The sequence below is a fragment of the Coffea arabica genome, chromosome 1c (assembly GCF_036785885.1).
Source record: "Coffea arabica cultivar ET-39 chromosome 1c, Coffea Arabica ET-39 HiFi, whole genome shotgun sequence".
NCBI lineage: Eukaryota > Viridiplantae > Streptophyta > Magnoliopsida > Gentianales > Rubiaceae > Coffea > Coffea arabica.
Window position 1 is genome coordinate 53307211 of NC_092310.1, and position 22837 is coordinate 53330047.

At 35.8% G+C, this 22837-nt stretch overlaps 3 protein-coding genes across 7 annotated transcripts; 2 read left to right on the top strand and 1 right to left on the bottom strand.

The window, feature by feature from the left end:
• The first annotated feature begins 552 nt into the window (after nt 1-552).
• Nucleotides 553-5436, top strand: LOC113728305 (mitochondrial hydrolase YKR070W-like). 4 transcript variants are annotated; one of them, XM_027252835.2, is made up of 13 exons: nt 553-691; nt 862-998; nt 1136-1254; nt 1519-1554; nt 1796-1869; nt 2041-2081; nt 3161-3232; nt 3343-3529; nt 4170-4265; nt 4358-4425; nt 4514-4709; nt 4792-4875; nt 5179-5436. In XM_027252835.2, the coding sequence occupies exons 2-13, from the start codon at nt 871-873 to the stop codon at nt 5236-5238; spliced, it is 1161 nt and encodes a 386-aa protein (XP_027108636.1). In that variant the 5' UTR covers nt 553-691; nt 862-870; the 3' UTR covers nt 5239-5436. The 4 variants fall into 4 exon arrangements, with proteins under 4 accessions (XP_027108636.1, XP_027108634.1, XP_027108637.1 ...); XM_027252833.2 differs by having other exon boundaries at nt 572-998; XM_027252836.2 differs by lacking the exon at nt 1519-1554 and having other exon boundaries at nt 573-998.
• Nucleotides 5437-5989: 553 nt separating this feature from the next.
• Nucleotides 5990-10575, bottom strand: LOC113728371 (enoyl-[acyl-carrier-protein] reductase, mitochondrial). 2 transcript variants are annotated; one of them, XM_027252840.2, is made up of 10 exons: nt 10306-10575; nt 9918-10205; nt 9684-9815; nt 8989-9132; nt 8810-8912; nt 8063-8162; nt 7788-7864; nt 7635-7713; nt 6826-6944; nt 5990-6465 (listed from the first exon to the last, which is right to left on the bottom strand). In XM_027252840.2, exons 2-10 carry the CDS (start codon nt 10192-10194, stop codon nt 6372-6374), a joined length of 1125 nt encoding a protein of 374 aa, XP_027108641.2. In that variant the 5' UTR covers nt 10195-10205; nt 10306-10575; the 3' UTR covers nt 5990-6371. The 2 variants fall into 2 exon arrangements, with proteins under 2 accessions (XP_027108641.2, XP_027108640.2); XM_027252839.2 differs by lacking the exon at nt 10306-10575 and having other exon boundaries at nt 9918-10299.
• A 6407-nt stretch (nt 10576-16982) lies between these two features.
• On the top strand, nt 16983-21218 carry LOC113728414 (probable serine/threonine-protein kinase PBL7). The gene is made up of 5 exons (XM_027252842.2): nt 16983-17413; nt 18265-18500; nt 18653-18842; nt 19027-19418; nt 20624-21218. The coding sequence occupies exons 1-5, from the start codon at nt 17290-17292 to the stop codon at nt 20960-20962; spliced, it is 1281 nt and encodes a 426-aa protein (XP_027108643.1). The 5' UTR covers nt 16983-17289; the 3' UTR covers nt 20963-21218.
• The last annotated feature ends 1619 nt before the right edge of the window (nt 21219-22837 follow it).

Genomic DNA, 22837 nt, shown 5'->3' on the forward strand with positions numbered 1-22837 from the left:
AGAGCTAATACTTTACTTATCTAATGGATGAAAGTCATAAAGAATTAATACTTTATGGGCTATTTCTTTTTTTTTTTAAATATTTAATTTATATTAAATAGATAACCTACCGATTTCCTTTTGTAAGAATATTACTATAACACTTTTTGAATTTTACCTACAAAAATTGATATATTTATTATAAATTAAATATTTGAAAGTAAAATACTCATAAAGAGCTGGTACTTTAAATGGGTAATGCGTATTTGCCCATAAACTACGCCCCTTAAAGTTTATTAATTGTTAATTGATTTGTAGTACTTTGTCATTCATTGGACATGTAGCACAAAAGGCAAATCTGGTACAAAATTCTAATTTCACTCCTTAAAATAATATTTTAATCGTTTGGACTGAATTTGCAAGGGATTCGTAAGTTCAGGGGAGGTCAGTGCAATTGTTTAAACCACAGGGGAGGTTAGTGCAAGTGTCAGAAACCTCAGGCTCTGCAATTATCCCTTAAGAAATAAGAGCAAATGCGATCATCCTTTGGTTTCGGCGCTTAATATAGCTATTAATAATAAATAAATAATAATACTAATACGGACTACTCTTCTTTACGACTGCTCATAAAAACATTTTTTAGTATTTTTGCAGACTACAGATTCCATTTTTAAACTGAGTTTGCACCAGCCGGTTTTAGTCCTCGGAACAGGTATGCGCTTCCCTTTTTCCCGGAGGACGGACCTGAATTGAACACTTGACGGGATGAACACCAAAAATTTATATACTACTAATAATAGAAATTAGAAGAAGAAAAGAAAACCTAGCGAGAGTCTGCTCATGAATCTTTCTATTTTCTTCTGATTCATTGAATGTGAATAGAAGAAGCAGATGATGAGGCTGCTTCTCCAAATCCTAAGGAACAATTCTTCACTGAAGAGTGAACTGAATGGTGGCACAAAAGCTTCGGCACTTCCCAAACTCTTTTCTCGCCAGCTTCACGCTCCCACACAACCACCGTATTTTCAATCTCCTCCTCTCTTATTGCTCTATGCATACCTTCTCGCATTTCTGTGTAAATATTATGCTAATAGAATTTCCACGCTGATTTTTTCTGTTTATTATTGTTGTTGTTGTTATTCTTGTTATTGTGCAGATCGTTTGGCATTGCCTTCGACATTGACGGCGTCCTTCTCCGGGGCGAAACTTCGATCGGCGGCTCTCCTCAAGCTCTCAGGCGTCTCTACTACCACTCTGCAAATTCCTGCTCAATCAGTTGAGAGTTAGAGAACACTACATCGACTTTTTTTTTTTTTAAATTGCTTCGAGTTGGGTTTCATAGAGCATATTTTTCTCTTGATTGCCTTTCATTTTATTTTACCATTTCACACGAACTTTTTTACATAGCCTAGAATGATGTTTCAATGGCTATCTGCAATCTATTGTCCTTCGGCATTTCATTGTGTTAACAATTATGTATTTTTAAAAAAATCTTTCATCTCATTTGCTTTTTTTTTTTTAAATGTGCTTTGTGTCCAGGTGCTTTGAAGGTTCCTTATGTTTTTCTGACAAATGGTATGTTTATGCATGTCTCGTATGATTCATTTCTTCTCGCATAAAGTCTTCGTGAAGCAATGAGATGCTTATTGGCTAGTTAAAGTAACAATTATATTCCGTAATTAGAGATTTTGGTGATTGGTTTATTATTTCCTCACCTTTACATTGGACTACTTTGGCTCAGTATGTTATACATTACGTTGGCTAATGAAATGGATAATTGTGCTGCTGAAGATTTATTGTTTCAGCATTGTAATAGGAGGTGGAGTTCCTGAATCTGAAAGAGCCAAGGAGTTAAGCAAACAGTTGGGCGTTGATATTTTGCCCTTGCAGGTACTGTTATTAGTTGGCTCGTGGCTTTTAGAATGTAGAACTTAGTCTATCTTGAGGTATATATCAGTAGCAGGAGCTTAGAATTTTTTTCAGTTCTACACGTATTGTTTGCATCTTGCTGTCAAAGAGGCCTTTTGGTCATAACAATTTTTCAACTGAATCATGCTGCAGGTTATACAGGGACATACTCCATTCAGAGAACTTGTTAAAAGGTGCTTGTTACAACTAAACAGCTATCCGTGTCACAGGAAATTCATTTGATAGCATAGGTGAATATGTGTGATTTTTCAGCAGAGGAAGGAGTTGTATCAGAATTCTGATATTCGTATGATACTTGTGCTATGTGGTATATGTGTTAACAATTGGGCCTGTCAATGTCAACTAACTTTTGTGGATAAATGATTTCGTTGATTACTCTATTAGCACATGAAGGCGTATGCATTTAAAATAATATGTCCATATTGTGGTTGCATTTGCTACCTATTGTTCAGATGTATGCATTTAAAATAATATTGTTGTGTTAAATCATTTGAAAGATATGCTACCCTGAAAGGAAACGAAGCCAAAAAAACAACTTAGCTTGATTAGCTTTTGTTTTGCTGCTGTAACTGCTTTTACTCAATACTACTTCAAATGCAGTGTTTTAATTATTGCGCTTGCAAGCCCAATACATTTGTTTACAGAAGTTTAAAATGTCAGGATGCATTTAATTGTATAAAACATGAAGCTTTCTCCTAACAAATTGATGTAGGTTGATTTGTTTAAATCTGGAAGAGGCCTGGGCTTATTCCTTCATGTATGGTTAGAGTATGTCCAACTTGTTTCTTAAAACAGTTACATTACCCCAACTTTTTTTTTCGAACGCAATAATAGATCCAAATGCTGCATATTGGTTGGTGAATGTTACCATCTTGCATAAACAAAATTTTCTAATCCTATAGTTTTGTTCTATCCTCTCCAGTTCGATAATTGTATTTTAAAGATGAAGTTTTACCTTTACAAGAATCTGGATATCGGTTCCATGCAATGGCCATAAATAGCATTTTAGGATTTTATGAGATGAATTTTTTACTTGGACACAAAATGCTGTTTACATGCACACTCATAAGTCATCTATTGTAGAAATTTGGTGAATTTATCAATCTCATCTCTTAGAACAGGAAGGTAACTGAAGCATCACATATGTGATTGCATTTGCGTTTCAGTAGTGTGGTTGTGAAGCACACCCATTGCATTCATAGCTTCTAACATCTTTCTTACCTATGCTTTCTCAATTATCCATTTCTTACAGATATGAGGATGATCTCATTGTTGCTGTTGGAAAAGGAGCACCTGGAAGAGTCATGACTGAGTATGGCTTTAAGTAAGGCTTCGGTATCAATGTCTTGGTATTGTTTGTTTTGACTGGAATGTATGATCTCCATAAATATCCCTCTTTGAAACCTCTGATTTCCTTATTCTTGGTATTTTCAGAAATGTTCTTTCCATAGACGACTATGCATCTTGCTTTCCAAACATCGATCCTTTGGCTCAATATAAGAAATGGACAAAAATGCAGCCAACTGATAGAGAAATGGCCCTAAGAACTGATCCTTGCTCTCAGAGAGTGCAGGCAGTGTTCATTGTTAGTGATCCTGTTGACTGGAGCAGGGACATTCAGGTTTTCTGTGTTTTATACTTGAATTATATGGTTGTAATTTTGTTGTCTGTCTCATTTCTAAAAAATAAATATACGGGATATTGAAATTACATGCATAGGTAGTTAAAAGGCACTTTGGAAACTTACATTTGCTTAAAGAAAAAATTGCAAATCAAAAGATTCAAACTGGTTAGGTGTTATTCTCCATGTTTAAATTTAAAGGCTTATTAGTTGGAGTAGGTTCATGTTATGTGATGGGACAAGAAATTATTAATGGATGTAGGTATAACACAGGAAAGAAATTAGGGTAGTTGAAGGAGGAACATCCTTGATAAGCACTACATGCATCATACTTTATGGTTGGGCAAAGGATAAATCTCCTTCTGTTATTGTTTACTATTTGATCTAGTATGTTTGGATGGTTATTTGAGTAAGAATTCCGAATTTATATGCTAGGTTTGATAACCATCCTGCATCCCAGTAACTCTAGTGGGCTACCATGTACTTTGCGTCCTGATAGTTGCTTCTATTTTAGTTTAACACGTGGGCTTTGCCCTGAAAGTGGATCTCAGAAAGCCATTCCATTCTTTTAGCTAGCTTGCTGTTTAATTATATAGCAGTGAAGCTCCTTAAGTCTAAGAACTTGGATGCCAAAATGTAGGTTCTATGTGACATTCTCCGTACTGGAGGTCTTCCGGGACGAGAAATTGCACATCAACCACCTCTATTCTTTGCAAATGATGATATTGCATATCAGGTTTTCTCCTATCATAAGAGTTTACACAGGCTATTGTTAGTTAAATTAGCAAGAACTTTGGCAAAACACTAATGAAGTGCGGCATGACACAGGCATTATTTCCTGCTGAGCGTCTTGGCATGGGTGCTTTCAGGATTGCATTGGAGTCTATCTTCAACAGGTAAGGCTTTAAGAGAAACTTCCATCAGGATTTTATGACATCAAATACAATCTGCCCTATGATGTGCTAAGACAGTTTTTATTTGCAGAATACACACTAATAATATGGAGTACACATCTTATGGAAAACCAAATCCATTTGTATTTAAGAATGCTGAAAACGTGTTGCTTCAAGTACTGCAATCTGCTTACAATAACATTCAGTCTAGTGGTGAAATGCAGCCTTTCAAAAGGCTATACATGATAGGAGATAATCCTTCAGTTGACATCAATGGAGCAAAGCAGGTATAATTTTCTGATGAATTACTTTTCAGTTGGTTCATCAGATTGTTCGAGAAGAGTGCATGAACTTTTCTGATCTTTCCAGGCAGGGCATCCTTGGTTTTCAATTTTGACAAGGACGGGGGTTTTCAAAGGAATTGGAAATCATGCTGATTATCCAGCAGATCTGGTCAGTGAATAAATTCTGCTCCAAGTGCTTGCAGATTTTTACTTTACAGTGACATGTGAAAGAACTCAATTCACCCATCTCTTCACCCACTACTAAGAAAGAAAATATTTACTCCTCAGAAAAGGTTACTAAACAATGTCTAGAAAACAAATCAAATGTTTCAGTATTAGGCCAATGTCGTTAGTACAGTAGATTGGTGCAAGACCAAGATACTTTTAACTCCTTTCAGCTAAATGGTGACTTTGACCTTTATTTTTCCACGCTGACTTTAGAGGAGATGCATATGATATTTTTATTGTGCAGGTGGTCAACTCTGTGGAAGAGGCTGTCGATTACATATTGAGGAAAGAGCATACATCTTAGATCTCATTAACCTTAATTTATCTCCAAAGGTCAGAATATTCTTGGCCCGGTTGCTTATATACACTGGGCATACAGATTCTGAAAGGATGTTAGTGTTATAGATTCGTTACAACCAAAGAGACAAAAGTAACCAGACATAACCTGGATCTGGCGAATATTTTTTGGCTGCTGAAAATGTTTTTGCCTTTTTTTCCTCTCTGGAAGGTATTCTTCTATTTTTTAAAATTGCTATGCATGCTCTAGATTTTCCACTAGTACTTTTATAGCCATAACATTTCGAGTAAAAGTTGGAACCTTTTAGCAATAAAATTGTGGGGTAATGTCTTGCACAAAAATTGTTTGGAAGTGATGATTAACCAAGTGCTTCTCAATTGCAAGGGAGGCGTTAATTTTTTTTTTTCTGCAAAAACTTTAAATGATTCATTGCAGATTGATGATTACAACCTTCAAATGGCTGAGGATGCACTTAAATGTGTAAATCAGAAGTTTGGTTGAGAGATTACTGTAGCACTTAAATGTGTAAATCAGAAGCGCTAATTCAGTTAATCATAGTCGGTTATTATAGAATTGATTGACCAAGCGTCGCTTCATTCCTCATATTGAGATTTGCAACTCTTTTACAGTCAACATGAGAGGAAGAGAGGGTTCAGAAACAAGGGCAAGTCTAGCTTGCTCCCTTGTTGATAGCTGAAGCCTGCACTGCCAATTAATTAATGGGAAATGGGCACATTCCAGAATGGTATAACACCTCTTGAACAATTTGTAATTCTTTGTTAACTACTTGTAAAAGAGGCGCAATTATTATGCATTGGAGTCCACATTAACGGAAATGAACATTACACCTGGGTTGTAAAGTTGTAAAAGCGGTTAACAACGAGTCATAATTTATTTAGAGGTTACACCCTGGAGGAGCGGTTGAATTAACAACCGTTCTTTTCCATTTTACCTTGAATCAATAGTACTCCAGATGATTCAATGACCGTGACAAGGCCTCAGCAGATTCTGTACATGTACAGCAGTTGTGAAAGCTACAGCTGCACCCCTTTTCTATCATTTGCGGAACTCAGCATCCCAGACCACATTTCCCTCACTATTACTGTACAAAAATTTCAGGCTCCCCTCAGTAGTTAATATCAGAATTTGATAACCTGTTTGGGTTGACTTCCTAGCTTTCCAAGTGCCTTCTCTAAGGCAGTTTGGAAGTTGTTAAAAGGAACCAGCTCCATACTGCAAAAGCATATACACCGCCAGCATCAGCATAATGTGGATAATGATAACACCAAATTTCAACAATAAAGTCTATTGGACAGGCAGGACACAAACAGAGGCCGACAAGCATTACAATCCAAAATCCTAAACTTAATGCTCTTTGGTAAGGCCCTTTAAGGTACAATCATGCAAATATAATCATTCTGCAAATTATTAGAGCATGACCAGCTCATGACATGTTAAAACTAACAAAGGTCAATGTATTTAACATGTGCTTTATGGACCTACTGAGATTAGGTACACCACGTGTGTTATCATTCAAGTGCACCACGAACATGAACACAGAGAGAGAGAGAGAGAGAGAGAGAGAGAGCATACTCATATATCAATTTCCCCTCTCGAGTTAGGCCCAAAAGATAATCAATCATGCTTCTGCATTCCGTTGCTTTCTCTGAAGTCATCCACTTCTGCAACCAGAATCCTCTCAAAGAAAGGTCCTAAAAGCACAGCACCAAAGAAACGAACAGAAATAGGTAAGGAACTACATTTCATGGTCACGAAAATGCAAGCTTCATAGCAAGAAAAAATTGCAGGTCATGAAACAACAAAGTTCCTAGCTGATATCAGTCCTCATGACCAAGTTTTATAGGGATGTAAACCTCCCCAGCTCCAGGAAAATGCATCAAGTAATCAAGCTTGCTATATAACCTATAGGGACACTTCATCAACTACATATTTCTTTAATAGGTGATCACCTTAAACCATTCCAAAGACCTGCTAGTGGTTCTTGTAAGTCACACACAAAACTTGAAGCATTGAGGCAAAAAGATGATAGGATCAAATTTTGAACTGATAGTCACCAGCCACATCTGAAATTAATAAATCATCTAACAGAATGACATGGTACTTCAGAGAGCTTTGTTTTCGAGATATTATATTGTCTCAGAGTTCCAAAGGTAACATTCTCTTGCTCTTCTCAGAATATGGACAGATGAACACTGCCTTAATATCAGCCACGGCCATTGAATGTTTAGCCAAACTGGTTTCTGATAAGCCTCTCTTCTACAAGGCAAACCTTGATCAATACCATACAGGGAGCCATATACAAGGATAGGAAGCATTGTGCTCCTGAATCACGAGCTGCATCCAAGGCATATTAAGTAAAAGACAAACTTTTCACAGCCTACCTTAAATATGAAAGATGTAGTTGATACAGTTATTGGTTTCTTTGACATTCCTCCATATGTAACCATAGTTCCACCCTGTCTGAAAAAAGGAAACCAAACATCACTGTATTAATTGGGAAACTAGATGAAAGTATAAGAAACTAGACTTCTCACCTCAAGAACTTGAGAACCAAAGAAGCAGCGTTTCCACCAACACAGTTGAATCCTAATGCAGGTTCAGGAAGATTGATCTACAGCAGCATGAGATGTATAAGATTATAGTGATTCACAAAAGAATGAGTAGGTGCAAATATCAGGAAATAATCAAAGAAGGTGATCCCATATGTGTTGAAATCAAATTACATAAAAGCCAGAAAGAAATGTTTGAGACCCAAAAAACAAAATGCCTCATTCAGAAAATATCCACTGAATGGGTTGACATATGCTACCAGGAGGCTTTTAAGATTCTTCACTTCTAGTTGACTCTCCGTATACACTTCATCAGCCCCAAGTTTCTTGAGCTTTTCTTTTACTTCATCTGATCTGGCCCTGTATCAAGTGAATGTGCCAAAATACAATGAATTTTGTCAGAGTACAAGCCACAAATTTTACACGTCCAAAAAGCAAGCACGTCATCGACTTAAGTGGGATCTCTACAGGCTCGGTGTAATAATAGAGGAATTAATATGATGAAAGGCAACAATTTGCTGATAAAATTCTTTTCACTTGCGATGGTGTTTAAGATCCTAGCTCAGTCCTTTAAGCTGAAATGCATTAACTTCATTCTGTCCTACAAAATCTCAGGCAGTTGCTTAGCTTTTCTACGTCTTCATTTTTGTGGAGCGATTTGGTATATAATCCGAATGGGAAGACAATTTTCCTTTTCAGTGTTGAATTTTTTTACTCACCAGGTTTTTATAACCCAAATGTCATTACAAGACTTAAACCATGAAAATAAATTGACATAATGACATCCTGATGATGCGAATCGCCTTCACAGATCTAGGAACGACGTGGGTTTCTTTTTTAACTAGAAGAGTTTCTATAAAAGTATGCCGAGTAGCAGATAATACTTGAAAGGAGCTGAAAGTCAAAAAGTTTACACATTCTTCTCCAGTAGCTTCAAGAAGGAATTATTTGACAAATTAGCATAATCAAGGTTAGAGGGGAATGGTAACTAAAAATCAAAAGAGCACCTGTCCCTTATAATATTAATAGTATGGATGCCTCGTTCACGAGCGAGCTGGATGACACACTGCCCTACAATGCTGGTTGCTCCATTTTGAACGATTGAATCCCCTATATATGTGCAAACTAGTGAGAGATAATAAGCAGTAGATAACTTAATATATATACTATGAGAGAAAAACAGTACCTGAATTTAAATCAACAAAATCCTCAACCATTCTAAGGGCAGTCAAAGGATTAACAGTAACTGTCGCAGCATATTCAATAGGGGTTCCATTATCAATTCTGTGCCAAAGACTTTGCTCTTTTACAACATAAGTCTGCCAAGTCCCTGAGTAAAAGACAAGTTTTTTGCAGCAAAGAAGTTAGAAAATAAAATTCTTCACAAGAAAAAGGAAAAAATTGTGATATCAATGATTAATTGGAAAATTAAATGGAAATTCTGAAAATATATTAAGATATCTTCAATGAGATGGTGACCCTCAAATCCAAATTTTTTTGAGCAATCCTGTTTATGTTTCTTAAGAAACACATCAAATTCATACTAGAAGGAGTGCTGAAAAGATTACTGTCATCTTTTTGCTATGAAACATGCTTAAACCATCTTGCAACAAACTTGGAGGGGAAAAAATTGATTCAAACAATAGTAGTCGTTATAACTCAGATATCATTAAGTACATTTAACCAAAATTGATGTCTGCTTAAATTTGCCAAAACTTCCCTTCCACCACTACCCAGGTTTATAGGACAAAAATAAGCAAGAGGAAAAAAATTAATATATAAATAAATAAATAAATATGTGTGTGTGTGTGTGTGAAAAACAAGAAGAAGAAAAATATCATATCCAACTTGATAAAATAAAGAGGAATAGCAGAGGTGTACCTGAAGAAGGTGGAGATGAAATGACCAAATCGCCGGCAGAGAAACCTTTTACTCCTGGCCCCACAGAATGCACCTCTCCTACACCCTCGTAACCCCCAACCGCGGGCACTGCTGGCCGCACCGGATATACTCCTATACTTATCAATTTTAAAAAGAAAATGTCAATGAACTTGTACTAAATTATGTATGCAGTTGATAAATTTATCCGGAATGGAAGACGGAGTAGAAGGAGACCTTCAATTCGATTAATATCGGAAGGATTGATAGGAGCGGCAAGCATTTTAACGCAGACGTCATTCTCTTTAATTTCAACCGGCGGAAGCTCCGTGATTCTGGTGACGGTGTCGGGTGGTCCATGCAGATCGTATACAACCGCCGTGGAAGGCGGAGAGAGGGCAGCTGCGGAGGAGAAAGCTCGAAGGGAGGTGAGAATGGGAATACTGGGAGGTCGGAGGAGCAGCTGAGAAGAAGACCGCGACGTCGTTCGATGGAGTAGGGCTTTCTGGAGCATTAGTAGCCTCACTGTCGCCATTTAATATTACTGTTAGTTTCACGACGAATTTGCTTGTGGAATTAACAAAGCTTCAATCTGACCAAAAAAGGTCAAAAACTACTCGCTCACCGTGACTCAGCTGCTAACACACCACCGCTGCTGGGTACGCCACCATTAGTCGGTTAAGACCACCGCTGCGGTTAAATTTTCCGCCATAATTTTCAGCGGTGTCTCATTCTATTAACTGGAAAATACTACTGCTACTAATTGAACCACAAAAATGAAGAATTTGCAAGAGTTATCGTTGGATATACTCTAAATTTTATATTCCCTTGTTTATTTCAAAAAGTGTAAAATCTAGACGCAATGACAAATTGAATTTAGCAAAATTAATTTTTCAAAAAACAAAATTAAAATGAGTTTGAAATAATCAAATGAAAATACCTCAATGTAAAGTAAAATTTAAAAGAAATGTGATTGCAAATTAAACGTAACGATTTACTAAGCATGGCCGTGTTTCTAATCAACCACACATGTGCTTACGCAAGCACGTAACGTTGCATGACTTTGGGCCAATTGTCATGTACCACTGTGTAATGGGCCGGTTGTTGCTAGAGTAAGCTCGGCAACCCAATTAGAAAATAAATTGGTCCATTTTAGCTTTTGGTCCATCCATAGGTGTTGCACCATGAATTATTAGCTGTTGGTCCATCATGAATTGCGGACTATTTTAAAATTTCCTGAGGTGTTGCATATAAGGTAAGTGGATGGATGAAAGTAACAAAGATCAATTGGGGGATCCAACAAATTAAATGCGTGATGGATGAATCTCAATTTTTTTTAATAATGGATGAATCATTAAAAAAAATTGCTTGGTTTAGAAAAGGAAAAAAAAATTCTTATAATTTATTCTTGGTCAAGCATAGTTTTTTTTTTTATAACAACAAATATATTTAAGAGTAACTTTTTCTGTATACTATTAATGTGCAATTTGTCGATTTAATCCTATACTTAATCGATTCCTTTTGGTGCGTTAATAAAAGGTAGAGTAAATCATATATACACTATCACCGTTTGATTCATGACATGTGTGTAGAAATTGAATCTCAAATTCAAATTTTGTATAGTTGTCATTCATTCAATACTGATTGTGTATACACTGTCAGTGTAGAAAAATTAATCCATAAATGTAACGTTGTCATTATTTGTCGACTGGGCACACATGTATTTAGGGTGTGGGTGCGATGTTGGATAGGACCAATTGAATACTCAGGCCGTGGATGCTAAACCCCGCCTGCAGCAACATTTATTGTTAGTGTTGCACAGCAAATAATAATTTTTGCAGCTAGCAGTTTCAAATTCATTTAATTTCATCAATGCACCAAACAAAGAGCAGCCTCCCGCGGTGGTGTATTAATAATAATATCGAGTGAGATGGAAAAAACAAAAACAAAGAAAAGAAAGAAAGAAATAGTCAATTCTAAGCACTTCAGAGCAAAAATCAAAATGCAAGGAACAAGAAAACACATGAATGATGTCACGCAGAATAAAAATCGCGGCAGAACGTGTACCAAATTAATAAAATTTTTTTTTTTTTTAAAAGGCACTTGCTTACGACGTCGTCACCAAACACCAGTCGCTCTCGTTTTCGTTGAAATCATATATACTAGTCTAAATTGTTGTCCAGAACTGGCACTAAAATACCACACGGAAACAAAGAGCAAATCTTCTGAAAAAATACCGGTCATTTTCATGAGCAACTTATTCTCCACGACTGACTAAGCTTTTGATATGGATCTTCAACCTGCGATGCTTAATAATACCACGTGCACTCTTATTTGGCACCAAATTAGTAGTTCATTAACCCATCACTTGTCTCGATCCCTGCGATTAATCAGTTTGATGCAGACGACGGCCGTATGCAGTCGAGAAGATCAGATCAGAAACGGTTGGGTCAGTCTTTAATCAACGATGACCGGCGGTATGGTCTTGTTCTTACGGGTGTCTCCGCTCGAAAGGAACTGCATCAATATATTTTTAATTTTATCTCTTTCTCTGGGTGCCGAAAGATTGGAGCAAACTTCTAAGGGCAGACAGAATAATTGGAAATCCGAGATGTGGCGCATTTTTTGGGGCAGTTGCTTAAATTCAACAGCGAAGTACATTTGGCGAGTTTCTATAGTTAACAATTCCAATCATGAGGGGGTTTTAGTTTGATCATTCGGACAAAACTACTGTTTGGTGAATAGACCGGGCCGAAAGTAAAAACGGAAAGTTTGAACCATTTTTTGTCTTTTCACCGGGGCATGTCGTGCGAAGGATGTGATTTGCCCCCTCGCGCGAGATGCTGTGGGCTGCTTATTTGTGTTGTGAATGCCAATCAGGCTGTACAAACGAAGAAAACATCTATCCATAAAAGGGTTGGACGGAAAGGTGCAGTGATGCATCGACTGGTGTTCGGATGGTACATTATTTACTGGGAGTAATATTTATTTACTTACATTATTAATGTATTTTTTATTTATTTTTTATTTATTATACATACGTTATATCAAAAAAATGTTATTGTATTTTTTTTTTAAAAAAATTATTCCAAATAAGCTACTATTAAAACCCGCCAAAGGTTTGAAGGAAAAGGTTCGTCTCTAGATCACCAGAGAGAGGTATGGTGATAATATTCTATATAATGTGAATATTCCACCAAAAAGTTTTCTATTTGTTCAAAATGATCAATACGTAGAAGCAGAACAAGTGAGTGCTGAAATTCGTGCGATGACACGCATTCCGAATTTTTTTAGAGTATGTACATTCACGAGTTTTTTTAACTATGTCTGTAAATATCCTCCTATTTCAGAGGGGAATCGCGGACCCAATCCGATTACGTAAGGTAAAATTAAAATAAAACGAAACTTATTAAGCTGTGGAGCAAGCACCACACTTTTTTGAGTTTTGTAAGCCATAGGCGCCGAAATAGAATTTTTTTTTTTACCTGAAGCCTATAGAGGAATTTTAAATGCTTGGTTGGTGTCCAACTTAATTTTGACAAGTTAGATTAAAAAAACAAAATAAAAGCCAATCCGATGGGAAACAAAATAAAAGCACAAACCTATTGGCAAATTAAATAGTTTAGGCCCTTTAGGACCTGGGGTGCCTTTCTTAACCCAAAATCTCATTCTTTTCTACACCGTGTTTCATCACAAAAAAAAAAAAAGGGGTTCTTATTTCAGATTGATGTGCCAATAATTGTTTGCCAAGTACTGGATACTGCTATATACTCCCTCCCTTTTTTTATAACTGACGTTTAAGAAATTTGCTCTTAAGTACTTTTATATGTCGTTTTATTATCCCCATGCAGCATTAATTATTTTTTCACAATTTTACCCTTTTATCTCTCTTTTTATAATTGGTGAGAGTTAGTTTGCATTGCTTTAGGCCTAGTAAAACAGCACCATTTAATACTCTAGTGAGAGAAAACATGGGTGAATTGGATAATTAATGAGGGTACAAAAGAAAAGTAGTGTATAGATTTAAACAATGAAAAACTTTTCTTAATTGGTGTGTAAAATCTTAAACGTCAGTTATAAAAAAAGGGAGGGAATATATATATATATATATATAGGCGACATTAACAACTTCGTGCTACTCTAACGCACTGAGTTATGTGCTTGCTTTACGTTCCCACCTTCCTTGCTACTATGAATTACTACTACTTTACTAGGTAATGGCAAATCTTCACAATGAAGTGAATAGGCACCAACATTTTCACGTCCCCGACATAAAATCCGATCGATAAAATGTCCAAAATACGCCATTCACACTAATCACCTAAAATCCTTTTGTGCAAAATGGCAAAATTTTCTCGGGAACACAAAAAAGAAGCATTTGATTCATTGAACAGAACGTAAGCGACACTCACATTAGAAATTATCGATTTTACCCTTTGTGAGTATTGATTTTGCATTTTTTGGCTACTACTACTCGGCAGTGTTGGAAAACTTCTTCTTCTTTTTTTTTTTTTTATTTTAATAACGCCTAAGAATTTGCTTGGTAGAAAAAAGAAAATACTGCCTTAAATGACGAATGGTTTACATGACAAGCTTTTGTTCTATCTGACCATCCAAGTCGTCCAGTGCTCCGAACAAGAAGGTCACGGGAACGGGAACGTAAACTCAAAGATTGTCTGGCTCCTAATTTTTAGGAGTTTTCATATTTGTCCCTATTTGCCTAAGTATACCAGTCTTTTAAAGTCACCTTTTTAAAAGTGAATCCTGTATTTTTAACCCTAGTGCGTGATAGAAGAGGGCTCTTAGACACTACTGATTGTTTTGAGGGAATGGAAGGAAATGAAAGAAAAGAAAATGAAGGGATAAAATTTTTGATGTTTAAATTTGTTTCCGAGACGAGAAACGAAAAGGATCGGAAAGAAAATAGAGGGATAATATTCAATTATTTTTTATCAACATACTTTTCCGTTCGAAGATGGGCGGAAATGAAGGGATAATAAAAATGTAATTAATGTATAATAGTTTCCATTCCTTTCCTTCTATAATCCAAAATAAAAATGAATGGATTCATATTTTTTCTACTCTCCTTTCAATGTTTTTCCACTAGAGATCTCTCATTTCCTTTCCTTCCATTTCCTTCGTACCAAACAGTTTCTTGGAGTTTTTTTCAGTATTAAGTTCTGGATTCAAATTCTGTAATTGGGGATGGAAAGGGGATGGAAGATTAAAAAAGATGTAGATTTGCCCCTCCATAATTTTCTTGAAAATAAACTCAAAATATTCTCAATAAGTGAATATTCCAACGGATGCTCTGAAAATTCTCTGACCAAAAGTATATTTTTGTTTCTACACACTTTTTAAAGCCTTAATTAGCAATGAAGTAATTATATTTAAGGGGCAAAAAAAGAATCAATGCATTTATTTAAAGCTCTCAAAATACGAATGTCAAAAATTTAATGAATTTCCTGTTGAAAGTCAAACCATTTCCTTAAAGCCTGTGTCAAATATGCAATCAATTCAAAGCGATTTAAATGCGATCCGTTGATTTTCTCTCCACCTGAAAACGTGTATGGCACTGTTGATTCCACCTCAAATCACAGCACCGCTGATTGCCGCTTCACGGAACCTTGGATCGACGGTCATAAATCGGCCCTCTGTTGTTAGCAGTTAACTTTGACTTTTCCCCTGCCAGTGACAAAAGTTAAACTGTGATTAATAATCGGAAAGTAAGATCTGCTGCATGTGAACTTTTTTGAGCTACGGAAAGCTTCCAATGAGAATGCTCCACTTTTTCTTGTGGTGCGAATGGACTTTGCCGGGGAATTGCTGAAAAGGTCCCTCTCGCTTTCCCAATACTAATCTGGTCTCACACATTTAAACCGAGAAATTTACTTGGTGAAGTATTTGAAAATATACCTATCTCATCAATTTGAGATTTTTTTTAATAGTACAAGTAGCCGGCCTTAAATCCAAGATCTTTCACTCATATTCCTTTCCGTTATGCCATACAAATCCATCATTTCTCCGTCAAATTGAGGCTAAATATGATTATACTTTTAAATGGCAAATTATATGAATCAACAAATGCCATTGGAACATTAATGCGTTAAAACAATATGGTACAAGAATCCTTAAACAATACAATACGTCGACTCCAAATAATAAAATTAAATTATTGGATGCATGCATGATTTGGATTAATGGTTAAGATTGTGTTTCATTGGCTCAGTTTGATGAGGTAAAAATAATAGAAAAAAGACACGCATTATTATCTGATTTAGTTTGATGAAATAGCACAATGCTTTTTTTTTCTTTCTTGAAGATTAAATTCACGTGAAGCAAAAATGGAATGCTATACAAGGAAAACAAGTAAAATTTTGGAGCCATAAACATGAATAAAATGACTAGATATGCACATCGATTTATGTTTGATAAGTGTTCATTTGAAATTAGTCATTAATAAATTTTAAATTAGGTAAAATAAAATTTGGTGTTCATTATTTTTTCAAGCTTGAGGCAAACTAAATTCTAAAAGAATAAAACTTGTTTATTATATAATTAAATTAAAACTTGGACATAAGTTTCAAGCTATTCAGGAAATAAAATGAATTGAGTTAGCAAAAAGCTAAAAGATTTGTTATAAACACGAGGAGTTTGTAGCAATTTTTCCTAACTAGCAGAATCAGAGTTGATTTGAAAAATGAATTAAACTACTTAATATTCGAATTGAATTCAGGTCGATGAGAACTCATTCGAATTTAGTTTATTAACTAATCAAACCAACTTTAAACAGCAATTTATATTTGATAAACTCTCAAATTTAATTCAAGATTGGCTCGATTAGCATATAAGCAAAATTTACATCTTAAAAGTTCAAGTTATTCAAGTTCAACTCCAGTTCGAGTTCAAGTCAAAAAATAAACAAGTCAAAATTAAATAAAATTTCAAATTAAAAAAATAATAAAATAAGTTTGAACTTATTCAACTTATTTAAACCCAGTTTGAAGTTACGGTGCATTTACCAAAAAATGAAGCTTTTAAATATAAAAAATACTTTTATGATGTTTAGTAACTAATTTTTTTATAAATTAAATACTCTAATTTTTGATAAATTAAAAATACTTATGTCGAAAATATTATATTAGCAGTACTTGTTTATAAACCACCTAACCTCTGACAAGCTAAGAGTCGGTTGCACACCTAAATCCGGGAGAATGACATGGCAGTTTTATTGGAATACCTCCGAAGCGTGTGTCACAGGCGATAACATCTCGAGGTCGTTAAATTCGAGAAAAAAAAAATCAGAAAACTGAAACAAAATAACGAAAGTAAGAAGAGCAAAAGGAAGTGTCTGAAGGCTGAGCACTCCGTGTTGGCTGTCTGTGTCTCTATGCGTCTTTCTCTACAGAACCTTGTACCAGCTTTGTAAATTCCTCTCTTCTGTGTCTGGGCCTTCTGTTTCATATACATCTTTTTAGGCAGGAAGAAGGGTGTAAAAAGGAGAAATAATTTTCAAGAGTATATACATTTTCGCACAGACAACACAGTACATATAGATATAAATATAAGAGAGAGATAGATAGATAGAAAGATAGGAGAGGGAAAAAGCATGGGATGTTTTCCATGTTCAGGAGATTCATCATCAATCAAGAAGCCGGAGAAAAAAAGGAAGAATTATAGTCATATCAATACCAATCACTATACAAAAGATGATCAAAGAATACCCACAACAGGTTTGAGCTTTGTATGTTGTTTGATTGATTTTTTGCAAGAAAAACTTAAAAAGGTTATTTTTCCATGACTTTTGCTTGAAAATTGAAAATGGGTACAAAATTTGCTGGTTCCTTTTCATGAATGAAGCCTGACCATCTTCTTCCTGATGTTTTATTTGCATGGTTCTTTTGTCTGCTTTTTAGTGGGACTTTTGCTATGATTCGAGGTGCCTTTTCTAATTTGCATAATTAATTCTTTTATAGGATTTTCCCTTAAAGTTTTCCAGTTTGTAGGAGATGGTCTGTCAGAAATTATCTGGTTGTCTTTCTCTGCGTTGGTTTTTGTAAGTTATGGTTCATGGTGCTAGGACGGATGCCGGAAATTTTGAATCTTGATGTGTGTCGGTGTGCTTTCGATGTAGTTGACTATTATTACATTTAATTTCAGCTCAGGATGCTTTGTTGATGAAAGTGTCCGAGTCCATCATCAATTGTGGTGACATAGTTTGGTTGGATCTTTGACCCTTTTTTCCTGATGGTCTGAAATAGTGAATGCTGGTTCTTGTTTGCTGTACACCGTCTTTGGGACGACTTGATTTTTTTCCTAATATTTATTGTTATTCGTGATGTTACTGTTTAATTATTAGTGTTATGTGATTTTGTCTTTTCTGGGGTTCTTTGTTTGCTTTTAGGTTTTAGTAATTATTATGGTTATCCCTTGGTACTACTTAGCTGAGGATCATATGAAATCCATATTTTGGCATCATCTTGCCCATGTTCTCTTTATGTCTTTTTGCCTTCTTCCCCCGTGGGCCTCTATCATACTTATGTTTTTAGGTGCTTCTTGTGTTTTTGTGCTAATACACGGGAAGTGAGCCCAAATAAAGGTGGGAAGAAGGAGAACAAGATAGATATAAATCCATCTGCAGCACCAGACGAGGTGGCTAGTAAGAGGTCTTTTTGTGATGAAGATGGTAATCGATCAAACTCTAGGGCCTTTCAATATACCGAACTGGAAGCTGCTACAGAAAATTTCAGGTCAGAAAATTTTCTGGGGGAGGGAGGCTTTGGCAAAGTTTACAAAGGTTGTCTGGTAGATACCGGTCAGGTCAGTTTTGTTATTGTTTTCTTTTAAAGGTTGCAATTTGACAAATTCGCCACTACTCAAAACTGTCTTCAGAAATTCGTTAGTTACCTAGATGCTTAGTACTATGTGTGATGTTGCAAAAGATCTAAAGTTAGTTTTTCTTGTCCCTGTAGATTGTAGCTATTAAGCAGCTTGATCCTAATGGATGTCAAGGGATCAGGGAGTTTACGGTTGAAGCATTATTCTTAAGTTTGGCTGATCATCCTAATCTTGTCAAGTTAATTGGTTGTTGTGCCGAGGGAGTTCAGAGGCTGTTGGTCTATGAGTACATGCCCCTGGGTTCTCTGGATGACCATTTACATGGTAAGTGCAATGTTGGAGAACTTATTATTGTTATTTTGGTTAGAGTTGTTTTGCTACATATATTCTTGATTGATTCTTTTTGCCTGCATGTCTTATATTCGCTCCCTTTTTTGAAACTGTCCCATCTTGCTAATGTGCCACTTTATCCTCAATGAGTGTCAAGTTATTTATGTTACTCTTGTAGGTCGTCTATCCAATAAAAAAAAGCTTGATTGGAACACAAGAATGAATATAGCAGCTGGTGCAGCTCGAGGCTTAGAGTATTTGCATGACAAGATGAAGCCTCCTGTCATCTATCGAGATTTAAAGTGTTCTAACATTCTTCTTGGGGAGGGTTATCATCCAAAGCTATCTGATTTCGGTTTGGCCAAAGTTGGCCCTTCGGGAGATAAAAGTCATGTTTCCACCAGGGTGATGGGTACATACGGATATTGTGCTCCGGATTATGCAATGACCGGTCAACTTACATTCAAATCTGATATTTATAGCTTTGGTGTTGTTCTTCTGGAGATCATCACTGGCAGGAAAGCAATTGACGATTCTAGACCTGCTGCAGAGCAAAATTTGGTTGCATGGGTAACTTAGCTCTACCTCTCTCTTGCCTGCTAGTATTTGCCTTGGTTGAAATGGAAATGAGACTGTTTATGTCCTAGTGGCGGAGGGAACTCTAAGCAAAGTGCCCGTTAGATTTTCTTCCATTAAAGTGTGAAGCACCTTTAATGGAGCTGCTGAATTGGGATCCTTGCTTTTTGTTCCTTTGGATCACCTTTTATTTTTTATTTCAACTTTTTGGAGGACTGTCAAGAATTGTCATCTATAGTTGATCTTCTGTCAATTGGATTGTGATTCTTTTGCCATTTAGACCACCAAAGTTGCTTTTTGCTTAAGTAACCGAGGTAGATTGGAGAATGGGGACCACATATAAAGCATCCAATGTCTCTTTCCCCATGTACTTCTGTTGTTAGCATCAACTTATGATTATGCTTCTTTCTTTTCCTTTTTGATTTTCTTTAGGATGGAGTGATATATCTGTGACCAGTAATCACTTTCTTTTGTCTCCATAGATTAAGTGACTGGAAGTCAGTTTGATGCAATCACACCCATTACACTGTCCACAAATGACTTAGAATTAGCAGATAATTTATATGTGCGCTCTTGAACATAGAAGCTACATGAGATGTGTTAAAAGAGGCACTAACGTCCTGATTTGAAGTTAGTGGAGTCGGACTGAAGCTGTGAAAATAAATTCATGTATTCCTGATTCATGTTAGTCTGCTAAACTATTCCATGGGTACCTTATCTGGGCTCCAATGCTTGCTAGATAAGCTTACAACAAATATATAAATGATGTTATGAATTTCCACGAATCTGAAAAGGAATGTTTTTGAAAATCTGAACTCTTCCATCAATGGGTGACTTACTGGTGGATCCTATAGCCCATACACTGTTTTGGCTGCTTCAGTTTTGAAGTTTTTGAATCAATATCTTTGTTTGAATGTTTAATTATGTGCTTTGCCTTCTTTTTGCCTATGTGCAACAGGTTAGTGATAGTCGAAATGATGCACTTTTGCCCTGCACCTTAGCCTAAAATGGGCATGCTTCATTCTGGTAGATTATTTTCTTGCTATATATGCGGACAGACGCACACTTGTACATGCATGCAGGCTCAGGCATGCACTGATACATGAGCACGCACATAGAGACACAGATATGTCTCTCTCTTATTTTTTCTGTAGGGCATTCATAGATAATACCCCTGCAATTCTCTTTGCTAATTGCAGGCACGGCCCTTGTTCAGAGACAGGAGAAAATTCTCTCAGATGGCTGATCCATCGCTGGAAGGTCAATATCCCGTAAGGGGCTTGTATCAAGCTCTTGCAATTGCTGCAATGTGCGTCCAGGAGCAAGCTAGCATGCGACCCGTGATAGCTGATATTGTTATAGCTTTGAATTACCTTGCATCCCAAACATATGATCCCAGTCGCCTTCCGGTCCATAATTCCCGAAAGAGCTCATCTTCATATAAATCAAGAAAAGATGATGAACAGAAACCTCTTGCTGGAACCACTACTGGCGATGATGATGATGATGATGATGAGCAAACCAGGCTTAATGACTGATATCCGTGCTACTTTTTGGCCCAAGTACCTCTTCATGTGTTTTCTGATTTCTTTTCCACATGATAACGGGTGCTTCTCTGCATTGTACTTCTGGTAAAAACAGAAATCCCCCTTCTAGCATCAGCCATCTTTACCTCAAATTTGGCTCTGCGTCCAGGGTAAATCTTTAGTCGGGCTCATGTGTAAGAAGAACCTTCAATTCGAATTCAAAAAAGAGAAAAGTATAGTGAAATAAGAGGACAAATTGTTTTATTTAGTGGGAAGAAATGATGCTCATTTTGTTTTTTCATTCGAAGCATAAGTTGTTGGAAGAATGATGCTCGTACTTGAACTTTTCCCAAGAAGGGAAGCCCTCTGGAAGCCTCACTTGGGATTCTCGGTGACATGTTTTCTATGCCACCAATAATATTGCGCCAAGTGTCTTGTTTTTATTTACACTTTAATTTTCTAATAATTCAATTTGATTTGGTTTAATACAAGTGTAAATAATAACAAGACACTTGGCGCAATATTATTGATGACATTGGATTGGCATAGAAAATATGTTCCTGAGTCTGCAGAGTGCCCACTTGCGTCATCACCTAGTCTGTGGTTTAGTTTTCGGCCCTGGAATTTCATTAAATCCTCCTCGGATAATTTTAAGGACCTCCTCTGAGGGTTGTGAAAATTGAAGGCTTGTGAAAATTGAAGGCGGTACCCTTCAGGTTTAAGAAAATTGCAGAAACTTCCCTCAAAAAATGGTTGGCGCTTGACTTTGCTGATGCAAGCAAAATATCCCCATGGATAATCTTAGAAATCAGAATGCCCTTCGGTGATTATCCTCAACAAATACAAAGGTCCTTAGTAATGTCAAAACTCAAAATATTATTCACATACATCTAAAAGATTCTCTAGCAAGTTTGTGCTTATACCCCTAAAAAAAATATGTTGATATCTACATGACATATAAATAAATCGATATTAACCAAGTGCAAAAAACCATAGTTATTAAATTCGGATCGGCTCGACGGTTGAATCGGCCATTAGACCGGATCGGGTCTCTAGTGTGATTGGACAAGAATTGATTCGGTAAAAATCCAGACAAACTTGGTTGATCCGTTGGTTCAATTGAAAATTTGTTCGATTTTTCAATTGATCCGATTTACCCTTTTTTTTTATATTATGGATCTTTGTTTTTGAAACAAAATGTATATCTGCTTTTGATAAGATTTGTACATTGGATTTTCATTGAAATATATATAGACTTTACCATTTGTTTAGTTTTTATTTGATAACTAATTTTTTAATAAACTAATTTTTTATTATACAATTAATCCTTTTAACTTTTAAACTGATAATATTTGATTAGATAGAAAATTAAATTATTTTTAAATAAAAAATAAAATAATGCTATAGTTTTGAAAATAAGCGATAGAAATTTTGTTTTATACTTGACTATATTATTTATTTATTTAAAAGTATGATAAAATGAAATTAAATCTTCTATTAATATCTATATATTTATTATATATCTTTCTAAGTATAATAATCAGTATCTAAAAGCATTTTATTAAATATTTTATGTATATTAAAATTACTATTTTATTATTTATAAATATTAAATTAATATTCACCGGTTCAACAGTGATCCACTGGTTGAACCCGTGATCCAGTTCCTCTGCCGGGTTCCTTACCGGATCTAATATAATAACTATGCAATAACTACGTGCAGAGGAAAACTAGGGAATTTTGTTTACCCCCAAGTAAATGGCTTACTTTGTGTTCCAATAACTGTACTTTTCATCATTCTATAAACATGGTGAACTATGGATGTAAACTAATTCCCCTTGGATAAGTTGACAATTAGGTGAAACATAAGGTGCAGATCAAAGGTGT